At 34.3% G+C, this 17,068-nt stretch overlaps 1 protein-coding gene across 1 annotated transcript; it reads left to right on the forward strand.

The window, feature by feature from the left end:
• Positions 1-6,650: 6,650 nt before the first annotated feature.
• LOC112276224 (UDP-N-acetylmuramoyl-L-alanyl-D-glutamate--2,6-diaminopimelate ligase MurE homolog, chloroplastic) lies at positions 6,651-10,465 on the forward strand. Its single transcript, XM_024507347.2, has 8 exons — positions 6,651-7,505; positions 7,616-8,278; positions 8,548-8,739; positions 8,879-8,995; positions 9,129-9,304; positions 9,568-9,710; positions 9,835-9,972; positions 10,182-10,465. Exons 1-6 carry the CDS (start codon positions 6,938-6,940, stop codon positions 9,670-9,672), a joined length of 1,821 nt encoding a protein of 606 aa, XP_024363115.1. The 5' UTR covers positions 6,651-6,937; the 3' UTR covers positions 9,673-9,710; positions 9,835-9,972; positions 10,182-10,465.
• The last annotated feature ends 6,603 nt before the right edge of the window (positions 10,466-17,068 follow it).

The raw sequence follows: 17,068 nt of genomic DNA on the forward strand, positions 1-17,068 counted from the left end.
AGTGGTACCTCCCCAAAATCCTTAAATCCTTCAACAATCTTTGGCAATGGTTTCTCCCTCAACCTATTTCGATTCCATTCATGGTTAGGAGGTACTATTAGAAATAGTACAACTTTCCTCCCATCTTCGCTCCAAACGCTTGCATAAGCAGAACCATCGTCAAATACTTTTGTTTCCATCCGTGTTGCCGTAATATAAGATTGTCCTAAAATCAATGGATAAGACGTTGTATCTTGCATTGGGTTGCCTGACCAGGTCAGGTCTCATATTGGGTAAGAGGACCCGGATTGGATGTCTTGAAATTGGATCCAATTGGCTCTTCGAACCAAGCTCACCCGTCATTGAATTGGTCCTTTCCTTTTCTGCTGACTCCCGTTATTGGAATCGAACGGAGCATTTCAGTATGCCCCGGTTGACTATAACGACGTCGTATTACGTGCTTTTCTGCTCGAGAACGCGCCGGACATCTGGCTGTAGAAGGTAGTATGGAGATTTGCCAATAGTCAAGCAGTCTATCAGTTTTTGATTGTTGGAATATAAACGACTGCAAAAATACACCGTAAATCTATACGGATGCCGTTCGACTGCTCGTCAAAGTCCTTTTTGCCCCAGCCGGTAGATCTCTAGACGTTACAGAGAACCCCGAATAATCCAATTTGCTAATCTCCGATACCGCTTTATACTCACGATCTTGTATCCACTGATTGTCTTGTTAGATTAACCCAATAAATTTCATTCACTCCGCATACTCAATCCTATAGATACCCTTTTAATTCTTCATCACGGACGTAACTCGATTTCACAAAACAATCGAGAGTAATCAAATCCACTTTATTAGAAATCTCGATTCACCATTACAACACTGACTTCATCAACGATTGCCTTAGACTTCCCAAAACCCTATGAAGAAAAAAAATCCAATTCTCTGTCTTTTTTTCCCTCCCGAAGCATGAAGCTCGCTCTCTGATCCTTTTCAAAAAAAAAAACCCAAAAAAAAACTTATTCTCTCCCCTTTCAAACCCTAGCCACTGAATTTTTTCAATCTTCCGTCTTGGATCCGAAATTGGCTCCGCCGTCAGAGCTTGGATCTCAAATTGGTTCTCGCCGTCAGAGCTTTCTCCTCCGTTTTTACCTTTAAGAGATCCTTTTACCGAAAGGACGTTCCCGAAACGGCACAAAAGATGGAACAGCTTGAAACGGAATCAAAACCCCTATAATCGGGACCACATTGAGTCGCCCGACCAATTCAGGTCTCATATTGGCTAAGATGCCCGTAGTAAGACCTGGATGTTCCCGTAGTTGGACCGCATTGGGTTGCCCGACCAATTCAGGTCTCATACTGGGTAAGAAGACCTGGATTGGATGTCTTGAAATTGGATCCAATTGGCTCTTCGAACCAGGCTCACCCGTCATTGAATTGGTCCTTTCCCTTTCTGCTGACTCCCATTATTGGAATCGAACGGAGCATTTCAGTATGTCCGGTTGACTGTAACGGGGTGATTGACCCTGGCCTCCCAGTATTTGCACTGGAATTGGTCGTTGCTCCCAATATTCGAGGTAACTGAACATTAATAAAAGTCCTCTTTCTTTATATTTTCACAGTATACTCGTGTTACAACACGACAACGTTTGTTCAAGAAAACAAGGATGCCCAGCCACAATAGAAACCGTGCGGTTGGACAGTGAAATATTACAACATCAACTAAGTTCCTTTCTTTCCGCTCAACCTGCCTTTTGCTTTACAATCTCTTTGCTTATTGGCCCTCAAAAACTGAGAACCTTAGCATTATTAGATTCAGGAGCATCTGCTTCTTAGACAAAGAATTTGCAAAGTATCATAAGATCCCTTTAGTATAAAAATCCAAACCTGTTCATGTTGGGGTCATAGATGGACGACCTTTATTGTCTGGTAGTATCACTTATGAAATAGAACCTATAGAAGTGACGTTTAAGGGCCATAGTAGCGATATTATTTTCAATATTATTAGAACCCCATCAAATCCTATTATTTTTGGTCTTTCCTGGTTGGAAAAGCATAACCCATCCATAGATTGGAGGTTGCGGAAGATGACCTTTGCCACCAAACCACCCAAGAGCAAGCCTAGTAGAAAACCCCGAATAGAGAAATCCTTATTCATTGGAGCAAGAGCATTTAAAAGATCGTCCAAGGAAGGCACACCATTTGTTATTTATGCGGCTCCAACTACCGGAGAGAAGATCTCGACAACAAGTATACCGAACCAATATAAGGATTTTAAAGACATCTTTCAAAAGAAGAATGCCGACATGCTACCGGAACACCGACCATATGATTGCGCCATAGACTTGTAGGAAGGAGAACAACCGCCTTTTGGCCCAATCTACAATCTATCGTAGATGGAGTTGGCGGAGTTGCGAAAGTACATCGACAAGAATCTAGCCAAGAACTTCATCCGTCATTCGAAATCGTCAGCTAGAGCACCCATCTTATTTGTGAAGAAGAAAGATGGCTTGTTGCGGATGTGCATGGACTATCGAGGCCTCAACAAGGTAACAAAGAAGAATCGTTATCCGTTATCCTTGATTTCTGGTCTCTTAGAACAACTTGGACGTGCAAGGATCTGTACAAGAATTGATCTAAGGAGAGCTTATAACCTCGTACGAATCAAAGAAGGAGATGAGTGGAAGACAACGTTTCGTACAAGGTATGGCCATTTTGAATATAATGACATGCCCTTTGGTCTTACCAATGCTCCAGCGATCTTTCAACATATGATGAATGACATTTTCCGAGAGCACCTTGACGATTTTGTTGTCATCTATTTGGATGATATTTTGATATACTCCAAAAACGAGGAAGAGCATGAAAAGCATGTTCGTTTGGTCTTGGAGAAACTACGCGAGCGAGGACTATATGTCAAGTTGGTGAAGTGTTTATTTCACCAAATAGAGATGGAGTTTCTGGGATTCGTTGCGACTACAGAAGGCTTGAAGATGGACCCCAAGAAGGTGGAAGCAATCGTGTCATGGGAGGTTTCAAAGACGGTTAGAGACGTACAATACTTCCTTGATTTTGCCAACTTCTATCAGATCTTCATCAAGAATTACTCTCAAGTTGCTACTCCTCTCACTCGGTTGACATGCAAGGATAAGCTGGAATGGAGATCTCTAGCGGAGAAGGCATTTCAAGACCTGAAGACCGTATTTACTACGGCTCCAATCTTGATACATCCAGACTTTACAAAGGCCTTTTATTTAGAAATTGATGCTTCGGATTTTGCTTTAGGAGCTGTACTTTCACAAATGGGAGAAGACAAGAAGCTCCATCCAGTTGCATTCTATTCTCGAAATTTCTCTGCTACTGAAATCAATTATGAGATCCACGATAAGGAACTTCTTGCTATAGTGGATTCTTTCCAAGAATGGCGTCACTCTCTTGAAGGAGCTACACACCCAGTGATCGTATACACAGATTATAAGAATTTGGAGTATTTCATGTCGGCTCAAGTTTTAAATCGACGTCAAGCTCGGTGGAGTATGTTGCTATCTAAGTTCGATTTTGTTATCACTTATCGACTTGGAAAGCAGCAAGGACTATCTGATGCCTTATGAAAGAGATCGTATCTTGTACCAAAGGCTGGAGAAGCAGCATTTGATCAACAATGTACGACATTGTTGAAGCCAGAGCATTTTCAGCTTTGCGCTACTATTGTGCCAATTGATGCTGACTTCCTGAATCAGATACATGCCGTGACCATTGAAGATTCAGTAGCCATTCATATTAAGCACCGTGCCAATGACGACAAGTTCAAGGTGGAGGGAGATCTTTTATACTTTAAGGAGTGATTATATATCCCAAAAGGACTAGCACGACTCCGAGTTCTTCAATCTCGCCACAATTTTCCAACTGCGGAACATTTTAGATTCAACAAGACCTTGGAGCTTATTTCTCGAGATTTTTGGTAGCCTCAAATGTGGAAGGATGTAAAAGATTTTGTCCTCTCCTGCAACATTTGTTCAAGATCCAAGAATCCTCAACATCACCCTTATGGACTTCTACAGCCATTGCTGATTCCACGTCGACCAAGGTCTTCAATTTCCATGGACTTCATCATGGACCTGCCATCATCGAACTCATTTGACAACATCTTTGTCGTGGTAGATCGACTTACAAAGATAGTGCACTTTGTCCCTTACAAAAAGACATCATCCAGTGAAGTGATAGCAAGGCTCTTTCTCGATAATGTATATCGATATCATGGACTAGCAGATGATATCGTATTAGATCGAGGAACCCAGTTCGTATCCAAGTTTTGGAGATCTTTCTTTGAGATACTGAAGGTGGATATCAAGCTTTCTTCGGCTTTTCATCCTCAAACTGAAGGCCAAACGGAACAGATGAACCAAGTCTTGGAACAATACTTACAATGTAGCATCAACTATCAACAAGACGATTGGACCACATATCTGTCGCTAACCGAGTTTGCATATAACAACACCTTCTATGCATCGATTCAATACACACCATTCTTTTCCAACTATGGGTATCATCCGAAGCTTGATTTATTGAGTCCATCAATAAATAACAATCCAGCAGTTGAAGGATTTACGAAACAACTATCAGAGCTTCAAACTACGTTGAAGCTTCAATTACAATCCGCTCAAAAATCCTACAAGGCGTTTGTAGATAGATTTCAGAATCAAGCACCTACTTTCAAAATTGGAGATAAAGCATGGCTTCTTCGACGAAATATCAAGACCAAGTGACCATGTGATAAGTTGGACTATCGAAGATTGGGACCATTTATCATCCAGAAGCAAATCAATCTAGTGGCATATCGTCTGGAATTACCGACCTTTATGAAGGTACATTCAGTCTTTCATGTTTCTCTATTGGAGCCTTATCAAGAGTCGTCTTTTCCTGCAAGAGTGCAATGTCCGCCACTTAGTGTTGAGATCGAGAACCGCGAGGAATACGAGGTCGAAAAGGTACTAGATTCACAGCAAAGGTGGGACAAGTTGGAGTATCTTGTTCATTGGTGCGGCTATGACATTAATGAGCAAACGTGGGAGCCAGTTGAAAATCTCGCCAATGCACCGCAAAAGGTACAGGAGTTTCATCAACAACATCTTCATAAACCTAAGCCGGTTCGACGATAGCTTCCTTCTGAAGCTTGCTCATCCAAGAATATAAGAAAAGGGGAGAGCACCACCAAAATTTGTAGTTGATGTAGTTATTTTCTCCAAGATAAAATAGAATTTTTTCAATAGCCATAGTTTGGTCTTCTGATATGGATAGCCAAGAGATAGATATTATGCCAGTCAGATTATCTCAACCGACTAGCTCACGAAGGCAATCTCGAGATGAAGAACCGCCTACACCATGACAACGACGCAGGATATTGAGTAACCGATCACAGGTGATTGTATTTGAGTCCGAGCCTGCTTACGATGGTTAGCTAGAAGGCGTGTTTACAAGATAATTTCACAATAAGGACATAGAAGTTCATGCTTGGTCAGAAGTTGAAGGAGTCAGCCACTACCGTTGGCTTCAAGGGCCGATGAACCACTTGCCTCGTGAACAACAATTGGAGTTCATAGCAGACGTTATGCGACAGATCTTCATTTTCTTGCGTTGGTACTCATTAATAACAACATTGCTTCTCAGAGACCTCGAAGCTAAAGCAGGAGGTGATGTTAGGGACATAGTCCTTAGAACCTTCTAGAGACAAGTTTCTAGAACCTTCTAGAAGCAAGTCTCTGGAACCTTCTAGAAGCTTCTTAGTTGGTAGAAGATGTTAGGGATATAGTCCTTTGAACCTTCTAGAGATAAGTTTCTAGAACCTTCTAGAGATAAGTTTCTAGAACCTTCTAGAAGCAAGTCTCTGGAACCTTCTAGAAGCTTCCTAAACATGAGTATATATTGGAATCGAGGCTGAAGAATTCTTCAGTCTCGACAACACATCTCTTAGAGCTCTAGCTCACCTCTCTGGTGTTGTTCTTGTATTCATCTGATTAATCTAGTTCTTGCCTGTTCTTCTTGAACTTCTTGTTAGATCTCGAGTCTGTATTTCTGTGTCCGTGACAACACGCTCCAACGAGCTTGGCAACTATTTAGAATACGTATCAATGTGAAGTACTTGAGGTTCTTATGATCCATATGTATAGTAACTAGATTAGTAGCGTCTTTTAGAGAGTAATGCCATTCTTAAAATGAATCCATGATTGCAAGAAATTTTTTATTGTAAATCTCATATATTTACTTTAAAAATAAAAAAAACTATCAATATCATTATTATTCAAATTTAAAGAAGCAAAAAGATGTAGAATGATTTTTTAAAACTAGTAATATGATTTTAATATGATTTTCCAGCCATACAAGTACAATCTAAATTATATATACATCATAGAAAAACTTAGCTACTAAATCCTATTATTATATCTAAGACACAAGCAACTTAATAAACACTTATTAATCAAGAATTAATATAATTTAATGATTTATAGTGTCAATCAAGACATCATTTCCAAACCCTTCAATCTTACCCAAAGAATACGATTCAAAAACTCCACCTTTCCAAATCCATGTCGAATCAAACTAAAATTGGAGGCTGCTAAGTCCCATTTTATCTTGAATAAGTTGCGGGTTCACGTGGAAGGCCATTGAATTTTATGCTTTCAACTGCATTTGCGACATTTTAGGGTTTCGAACATTGTTTTTGGTGGTGGTGGTGTTGTTGTTGTTCCAGCTCCAGTATCCGTGTCGGAATTGCGTGCGAAATGCGGAGGCCATGATTTACCTGAAGGTCGCAGGGTGATCGCGAGGTGAGCTTGGGCCACACTGCGCCAAGCGGAATCTCTCCAGTGTCGAAGGTCTAGACTAGTTATCCTGCTGGTGCTGGATCGACATTGCGGATATGAATGCTTTGCAAGCATACACCGGCTGAGCTTGGCAGCGATGGCGCTCCAGTGGATCCAGAAGCCTCTATTAGCACAATTTTCTATTCATTCTTCCCATGCATCCGCTGTACGCGAGCGCCTATCTTCGCAATCCGGTTTAGCGAATTTCTCTTTTTCCCACAAACCATGTAGCATTCCTTTAACGCCGTCTGGGAGATTGAGTGGGCGGGTTGGAAGGTCTAGGTTGAAAATGGGGTTTGGGGATTCGAAATTGACGGATCGTTCTTTCTCGTTGAAATCCTCCACTCATGAAGAGGCTGTACTGGATCAAACAGACAGAATGACTCTCAGGAAGCTTCTGAATGAAGCGAGAGTGTCACCCCTTTCCACCGAGGGCGACCTAGACGTTGAAATCACTGGAATACAGCAAGATTCACGGCTCGTTGCTCCTGGAGACTTGTTTGTATGCGTGAAAGGGCTGAAGTCTGATGGGCACCAGTTTGCTATCCAAGCCATCGAGAAAGGCGCTGTGGCAATCATTTCCCTCATGGAAGTGTCACTAACTGAAGGGTTGAAGGCTGCTGTGATTGTCGAGGATACAAGCGTTATACTCTCTGCACTCGCCGGTACTAAAATCTCCTCCTAGTATTCATCCCTATCAAACTCTGTTACGCTTCTGGAAGGTTTATGTTTCAGTGTTAAACCTCCTCTTTTGGATATGTCATGTTCTACTCAGGTGTAATTTACGGACATCCTTCGAAGAAACTATCTGTGGTAGGGATCACAGGAACAAATGGCAAGACCACTACTTCATATCTCCTCCAGAGTTTGTACGAAGCTATGGGGTTGCAAGTAGGACTGCTAGGTACTATACAGTATTATATCGGCGGCAAGAATAAGCTTGAGGCGGACCATACGACACCTGAAGCTCTCAACTTACAGAATCTCATGGCCAGTATGGTGCAGAATGGAACTGAAGTGTGCATTATGGAGGTCTCCTCGCACGGCCTGGTTCTCGGGCGATGTGAGGATATAGAATTTGATGTAGCGGTGTTCACTAATCTTACCCGGGATCATATGGATTTCCACAAGACGGAGGAGGAGTATAGAAGGGCGAAAGGTCTACTGTTTGCAAAAATGGTTGATCCCGAGCGGCAAAGAAAGGTTGTGAACATTGATGATCCTAATGTCTCATACTTTGTATCCCAAGGGAACCAAGATGTTCCAGTTGTCACTTTTGGAATGGGAGACAAGAGTGCAGATGTGTACCCTCTTGCGGTGAAGCTGTCACTGGTTGAGTCCGAGGTTCTGGTGCGGACTCCCCAGGGGGATGTTGAAATTTCCTCGAGGCTGCTAGGGCGGCACAATGTGTACAATATCCTCACTGCTGTCGCAGTTGGTGAGTTACTTTCCTCTCAACTGATTCTTATGGTTCTGCAGTAATTTTAATTATTTAAGACTTCAGATGTCTTGTGACGTTTTATTTAGAAAATTTGTGGCAGTCTTGAAATTGAAATGCGCTGTAAGATTCTTACACGACTTTTCAAAAAGACTGCATGTACGAAAAGACCAAGAGTGATACATTATTTGTTCCATTTTAACTCTTGGCGTTTTTGGATTGGAGTAGCAAGTAAAGTACGTGTTTTCAACTTGAGTATTCGTGTGTAGGTATTGCTGTTGGGGCGCCTTTAGAGGATATTGTTCGGGGTATCGAAGCAGTGGATGCTGTGCCAGGAAGGTGTGAACTGATCGATGAAGGCCAAACGTTTGCTGTGCTTGTCGACTATGCACATACCCCTGATGCTGTCGCTAGGCTGTTGGACACCGTCCGAGAATGTGGTCCAAAGAGGATCATCACAGGTGCATTTTTCTCTCCGTGGATGAGCTTCTTTACAACGAGTTTTTGTATCATTTTAGAGTAAATCAAGTTTTTTCAGATTTTGCTACAATTTTTCAAATAACAAATTGTCACATCTTTTCTCGCTTTGTGGGGTTGTAGTGCTGGGATGTGGGGGCGATCGAGATAAAGGCAAACGGCCAATTATGGCCAAGATTGCTGCAGATAAGAGCGATGTATGTATCATCACATCTGATAACCCGAGAACTGAAAAACCATGTAAGCATTCATTCACCATTAGTCACTGTTATTACCATGGACTTATCAAGTCTGTCTGAAGAAAAGGTTTCATGTTTTTTGTTCTGCAATATATCTACCTGACTTTCTCTTGTGTGAGGTTTAATGTCTGCAGTGGATATTATAGATGATATGTTAGCTGGTGTGGGGTGGTCTATGGAACAATACTGCAAGTGGGAAGAGGACAGTTCTTATCCACTTCTTCCGAATGGTCACAGACTTTTTTGTCAAGAAATCCGTTCAAAAGCAATCCGTGCTGCTGTGGCCATGGCAGAAGAAGGTGATGCAGTGGTGAGTTTCATATTTCCTTTTTAGTGTTGTAACCTTTCGTTTCTTCTCACATCTATGGGGAACCCCAGAACTACTTCTTAATCGGTTTCGTTGTACTTTTTTTTCTTGAATGTCCTTTTCTTAATATTCAACCTATGACTGGAGGGAAGGTCGCACGATTCTCCTGGTTGATTAGACTGTTTCAGAATTGACATTCTTGTAATTATTTGGTTACTGTGAATTCCTGCTTGTGCCCACTCAGCGCATAAAACCATATGTTGCAGGTGATAGCTGGGAAAGGTCATGAGACTTATCAAATAATAGGAGAGATCAAAGGGCACTTTGATGATCGAGAGGAATGTCGGGAGGCTTTGCGACTTAGAAAATGATCTACGCGCTGCTGAGGTTGACTCTGGTTTACATGAAGGTACAGTAGTTTCCTCTGTTGTTGCTTGTGTTTGAAGGTTTTCTTAACCCCTTGGATACATTTAGTAATTTATTTTTACGTGCATTAAATGATACTTTGTGACCACTTTATATATTGACAACAGGACTCCTGAAAGCTACTGAGAAACTATTAGAGTTTCGGTACAATGTCCCGCATTCAGAAGCTGTTGTAGGGCACAAATAAATCACCTTTTTCGGTGGATGGTTTCACCCCACTGAGCGGATTCAAATAGTTCCTCCATGTGAGTTCCATTTCACACGATCAAATTCATATGCTGCGCTGCAAGCTTCTCGTGAAAATGTAAATGTCTTCTTTTTTAAAAAATTTAAAGAAGAATTACAGGTTCAAGCGTTCTATGGCGCATTCTGTTGAAATACAAGAAAAGCAATCTATAAGGTGTTACAATGATACTGATTTAGGCTTTACAATCTTATCATGGTGGGTATGCAGATGATTAAAGCCGTCTTTTATCTACACTCTATTGCTCGTCAGTAACCATTTCGTAGAGCTTGGAGACATGCTTTACATGGTTGGTCTGCTGCCGTGTTCTACCATTCTGTCCGTGGAGGTGAATATTAGTTTAGTTAAGCTGTTTTGGAAGAAGTGTTTACTGTCGGGTTCCAAGATAGAATGTATCTGCAGTTTGATTGGCGCATTCCACCTCGGCAGACATGCAACTAGCGTGAAACAGTTTGAATGTAAACTTGGTGAATAGTAATCTTTCGTTCTTGTTACTTGCGATTCATCCATTATGGTCGTGTCTCATATCCAAAAATGGGCAGTACCAATGTGAATACAATTGAGTTTATTGAAGTAAGAGTAATTCTTTTATAGTACAATAGTCATCACCAAGTAAAACTTATTACTGCTAAACTCCAATTCTAGATAATGCTATTTTAATAATGTAATTAGGATTTGTAGAACTTATAGCTTGTAACATACACTTTCAAATCTTGTGAAAAAAATTGAGATAAGTGAGATACTATGGTGAGAGTACTTACAAGGTTATTGTAGTTGGAATTGATAGAACATATTAAAGCTTTGATGAAAGAATTGAATGTGCTACAAGTTTTTATATTGAACTTATGGTTATTGATTGGTGCTTCTTTGTATGATGAGTGCCACTCAAAAGCTATAAGCTCAATATTAAAACTTTGTGTAACTTTACAAAGAAGCACCATGTATAATGTGTGTAATGGTTAAATTTTTTATATAATTTTTTTCTAAATTTAGTATTTTTGGAAGAACAAAGAAAAACATAAGAAGCAACTTCAAGTGAATACAAGATATCTTCATGTAAATAAGAGCAATATGAAGTTATGACATCATTTGATGTTCATCTTTCCTTTGTTACTAAAGCTAATGCGCCATTATATAATTGTTTGTCTTCTAGTATAGATGATGGTGGAGTCTTATTACAAAAAAAAAGTTTGAGGTTGAAAAGCAAGAAAAAGTGCAATCAATAGCAAATCAAACATCACATGATTATAAATAAATGTTAAAGAAGTCACAAAAGATATATGTTGTTTAAAATGGATATAGATTAAAACTCTATTGAATATAGATGAATTGTGAGAAGCAAATTAAGGGCTATTTTAAAGCAAAGCATAGAAGCTTCAAACAAGTAGAAGAAGTATAGAAATATCTAAAAGACAACTAAAGTATATTGGATATTTTAGACTTCTATTATATATGAATTTTGTGTGATTGAAGAGCTTTATAAATAAGTCTACTTGTTGTTTTTAGATTCAAATAAAATTCACTTGAACCATTTTTTCTTTAATTTTTTTTTAAATATTATCTTATTGGATTTTAAAATATTTGGTTTATACATGCATGCTAAGATTTTTTACTACGAAAATGCAACTAATATTATTATAGAAAATAGATGTTGATTATCGAAATCTAATCTAGATTTTTTTGAAGAGATAACAAAGATAGATAATATTAGACTTTGTTTCTAATAATATTCTATATTTAGCTTCTATCAATAAAAAAAACTAGAATAATTTGTATTGTGCAAGACTATGTGATTGGAGCATCTCTAAATTTGCATGTAATGCCTAAAGTTCAATGTTTGAAATTTGAATCCTCTATCTAATTGATATTGATATAGATAATCAAATTATAAGGATTGTATGTTGGATAGAAAATTCTATAATCTAAATTATCTTTTAGGTATTTAAAAATGTTTTTAGTTGAAATGAGACATTCTAATTGTAGATTTGTGAAGTATACAGAGACATAATTGTTTACAAATTATATGTTCTATTTGGTGATTATTGCATGTAATAATCTATCAGTAAAATTTTATTATGTCTTAAGATGGATATAAGGTGAATTATAATTTTTTTATAATTTAATATTGAGATTTATGGAGACTAATATTGGAATTTAATTGGTCATATAAAATTAATTTAAATTTTTTTAAATATAAATTTTGTGATATATAAAAAATTTCTATAGAATTGTGTAAGAGCTAAATTCTAAGATAATACTTAGCATTACCCAAGACCATCATTTTAAAGGTACCTATCATGCTTTTCTTAAGTTGGATGTATTGATTATTATTTCTTGCTATAAAAATGTTGTCTATATAAAAAATCATAATAATTTATTAATTTTTATATAATATGAAATATAAACTAAAGTCTTTTTTGCCATAAAGTAATCCAAATTAATATAAAAAAATGTATCAATTTAATTATATCATTCTCCAAATGCTTGTCAAATCTTGTATAGAACTTTAGATAATTTGCAGATTTTTCTAGCATTAGCAAAATCAAGGAATATGATCATGTCATGTAAACAAAGATTTTTACACACAATACATTGAGTCCTATAAACGAGTCACAAAGTATGTAATCTAAATCAAATACAAATATATAATCAACAGACTCTCAAGAAAATTTTAGAAATCTATATAAAACTAAATCAAGCTATCTTTTATACCACAAAGGGAGAATCTAAGAATATAAGAGTAAAAATAAGAAAAATCCTAAAGCTTTTTTTAAATAGCTAAATCACAATAGCCAAGCAAATCCTAACAATAAGGTTTCCTACTTTCAAAATCACTCACAAGACTTGACTTGATAAGAATGTCAAGTCAAGGATTTTTTTCTGCCTAAATGTTTAAATCTTAGTTGACATTAATAAAATTAATTAATGAATGAAACTATCAATGGATAAAAATCACTAACCAAACTAAACTACATACATTTGATAGGATTTGGCACTTGATATCATATCATATGAAAATTATGTAAACTTCTTCAATTAAAAGTTTATTTAAAAAATAAAGATGAAGTTAAAATATTGTAGTTTTTATTTTTGAGGGCATTTAGAAAAATAATATTTTAAATGGCTTTTTAACAAATATTATAAGCAAAAAAATTTAAAAATAGTTATCTTTGATTTATTTGTTATCTTTTTCAATAACTTAGAATTTCAATTTTTCAATGTTTTCCAATCGTCTAGTTTTTGCTTTTAAAAATCAACATAATATAGATAGGTATTTTTTCTTTGAAAATATAATTAATAAATTCTTATCTTTAATTTGTAATGATGGAATTGATTTTTTTTTCTATCAAAAAATTTTAAATTGCAAGTTTTATTACTTTAATAAAGTTTTTGTTAATAAAAAAGTTAATATTGAGAAGTAAGTTTTTTCTTTTTTATTTTTTGAAAAAATAAAATAAAATAAAATAAAATGGTCTTTAAACTTGTAGCTAGAAAAATTGATTTAATGAAAGAATTTGAAGTGTATTTAATCAAGAGTGGAAGAAATTGATCAAGAAATATCTAAAAGAAGATATACAATATTTGAGTTGGAAGAAATAGAAGAAGATAATATAATTAGTGATGAGAGAATTGGAAGTTTTGAAGGTAGAGAAGGTAGTGAATTTATTTTCGAAGGTGACTTGACATAAAGAAGATGAATTAGCTGATGATTGTATTGATCTAATTTTAGATTGGCAATAAAAAAGTCAAATAGTTTAAAAAAATATAGATGCATAGGTTAAAACATGATGATAGCTTATTTTTGTTTTATTAAACACTATATTACAAATGATATATATATATTTTTTGAATGAAATAAAAACTTTGTAGGCTTTAGATTGGCCATTGTAATCAAAAAAATAATATGTAAATTTACTATTGACCTTAGAATTTAGATGTTTTAGAATATGAATGTGACAAAGTAAATTATAAATTTTTAAGTAATTTGTAAGACGATCCTACAAATCATTGGTCTTAGTTATCAACTAAATTTTAGTCAAGTGATATGTTACAACTTTTGATGATCTCATGAAAGCTACTTTTAATTAAAATAAAGGAAGGAGAGAAAATTAAGAATTATCTCAGTACTATTGAAGATATGAAGGATTAGATGTCTTTCATCAAATAAGATCTTTGAAATACAACTGTTATTTACCTAGTGCTCAACAAATTAGCCCACATCTATGACACCACAATCTCTATCATCTCTAACATAAAAAAAAAACTTTCTTATTTTGATGCCTTAAATGCAAAGTTGGTTGTTGCTTTGAATGTTGCATCAAATGGAGCTTACAAGCTTGTAACTTAGAGAAGAAGATTTAGAGACACTAATCATATGAATTCAAAAACACAAAGTCAACAAGAACTCATATTCAACTTTCAAGCAGGGTAATAAAAAATCACAAAAAGTTTTATATCTTAAGTTCATATATTATTTCTATGATCAAAAGGCCATTTTTTTTATAAATTTTATAAACAAAAAATATTGATTTAATAAGAAACGCAAGAAAGATGTGGCTATTGCTGAAAAAGATAATAATAGTAAATATAAGGATCTAAAAATCTCTCTTGTGGAAATCATAAAGTTATTGGATCAAGATGAATTGTGTTTGGATTTTAGTGCTTCCACTAATATTATTTGCAACAAGAATAAAATAAATCTTATTTATAAAAATAACTTAGGAAGAAAAATTTAAGAATTGGAAATAAACTTCATTAAATTTAAGCTATAAAAAAGACTATAATTTCACCAAAGATAGATAAATAAAATTTATAATATTTTTTACATTCTTAGCATTATCAAAAGTTTCATATCTTTAGGTGGATTTTTTGATAGAAGGAATGTAGTCTTATTTACAAATTTACAATGCTTAGTGTAGAACAACCTATAAAAATAACATTTGTCAGCTATACGAACAAGAAAAAAGTCCAACAAATTTCACAAAATTGTATCAAAAAGTAAGACAAATGTGATAATAATATGTTGTCAAACTTTACAATTAAGACATACCAAATACATTTAAGATTCTAAGGTCTTTAAATCTATTTTTTAATCATATTAAACTTAAGCATTATAATATACCAAATGTAGTCAAATATGTAAAATTGCTTATTTTATATGAAAATAATATCAAGTTAAATTATTAAAAAAATATAATATTATGAAAGATATAAGCTTATTTAATCTATTAGATAATGATTTAAAGCTTAAGTGTTAGAATAAATCTGAAATAGTTAAAGATGTAAGGTTTATAAATCTATTTAAAAAAAATATTAAATTTAAATACATAATAAATTTTTTAAAGTCAAAAATATAAAATTTTTTTATTTTATTTAATAGTGATATTATACTATATCACCAAAATATATGAAGTGTAGTCAAAATTATAAAATTATTTAGTTTATAAGACAATAATGAGAAGGTTGAATATTAGAATATACCAAGTGTAGTTAAAGATATAAGATTGTTTAATTCATTTAGAAATAGTATTTAATTAGAACACCAACATATTTTAGGTATAATCAAAGATGTAAAATTTCCTAGTTCATTTGGCAATGATGTCAAGCTTAAGCACCAAGACCTTTTAACTATAGTAAGAGATATAAGGTTACTTATTTCATTTGGCAATAATATAAAGCTTGAGCAATCAAATATATCATGCTAAGTCAAAGATATAAGGTTGCCTACTTCATTTGCTAATTATGTTAAGTTAAAAAACTCATGTCTATTCAATTTATGAATTGGTTGTTTATTCATATTACAGATTTTTGTACCTTTGTATTTTGCTTCAACTTCAATAATTATGTAATCCATATCTTGTAGTTGATCTTAGATACTTAAAATTCCTTTATTATCTATCTTTATCATTGACTTTTAAATTAATGTATCTAATATATAATTCATATCTTCTTCCAATTCTTCTTCTTTGTTTTTAGTCCATATTTGTAATATTCTTTCTTTCAATATGCCTTATAGATATACATCATTAAATATATATATATATATATATATATATATATATATCAAAAAACATTTTTTTTTCAATATTATTTAAATTATCAAAGCTTATTTTTATTCCAAATCTTATGGTCACTATTATATTTATTTCCACCTAAATCTCTTTCTTTTTTTTAATCTTTGAAAAGCTCACTTCTAATATTTCAACCTTTTTTGTCTCCTTAAAATACACCTATCACTTTTGAAACCAAGCCATTACAATCTTTTACAATTTTTTTACTCACTGCAACAAATTCATTATCTAACTTTTTTTGGCATCTTAATAAATAACTATTGAACAACTTTAAACATGAAACTTCATCAAGTTCTTCAATATTTATTTTGTGAATCATCATAGCATATTGATCCATTGATTTTCAATCTCAAGTAATCACAATCAATGTGCTACAATTATTAGTATATAAAATATCTATAAACATAATTTCAATTTGACTTTGGTCCTTTATATTATCAAAGACCAAAATGATCTGAAATTTTCAATAAAAAATTATTTTAATATTTCTTATGCTTCATCTAAAATTTTAGGTTTTTTTTCAACTTTTAGTTGTTTTAATATGTTGCAAAAAATTTAATAGCTATTACTATTATTTTGAGCAATTTCAACAAAACATAGAGCATTATACATGTGCTTTACATCAATAATTGTAGCCTTTATTGTTATGGTCTTTCCTATTTCACCCATGCCAACAAGACATATTACCTTTATATTTTTTAAATATAGTGATTTTATTTGGAATAAACATTATTTTTTATCCAATAAATTTTCTTTAGATATATCAACTTGCTTGTAATTAAAAATATAAAATTTAATGACTTTAAATTTATATAAGTTCTATTTTAATTTAATTTGAAGCAAAAAACTAAATATTTTTTAGTAATTAATTATCATTATGGCATAATTTATTTGTATAAAAATTATATTAAAATAATCAAATTAAATCTATACTTATTATATATTGAGTATTTACAAGATCTTTACTGTTAACAATCTATTGTAGGTTTTTTTTTTAATGTATGTTTTGGTTTATATTGTTTCAAG

The sequence above is a fragment of the Physcomitrium patens genome, chromosome 23, assembly GCF_059467195.1.
Source record: "Physcomitrium patens ecotype Gransden chromosome 23, ASM5946719v1, whole genome shotgun sequence".
In the NCBI taxonomy this organism is placed as follows: domain Eukaryota; kingdom Viridiplantae; phylum Streptophyta; class Bryopsida; order Funariales; family Funariaceae; genus Physcomitrium; species Physcomitrium patens.

Excerpts from the sequence above, each read along its gene's own strand:
- LOC112276224 (XM_024507347.2), top strand. The coding sequence starts at position 6,938 with ATGGCGCTCCAGTGGATCCAGAAGCCTCTATTAGCACAATTTTCTATT. Across the intron at positions 8,279-8,547 it reads CCTCACTGCTGTCGCAGTTG|GTATTGCTGTTGGGGCGCCT; the intron begins GTGAGTTACTTT and ends ATTCGTGTGTAG. Across the intron at positions 8,740-8,878 it reads TCCAAAGAGGATCATCACAG|TGCTGGGATGTGGGGGCGAT; the intron begins GTGCATTTTTCT and ends GTGGGGTTGTAG.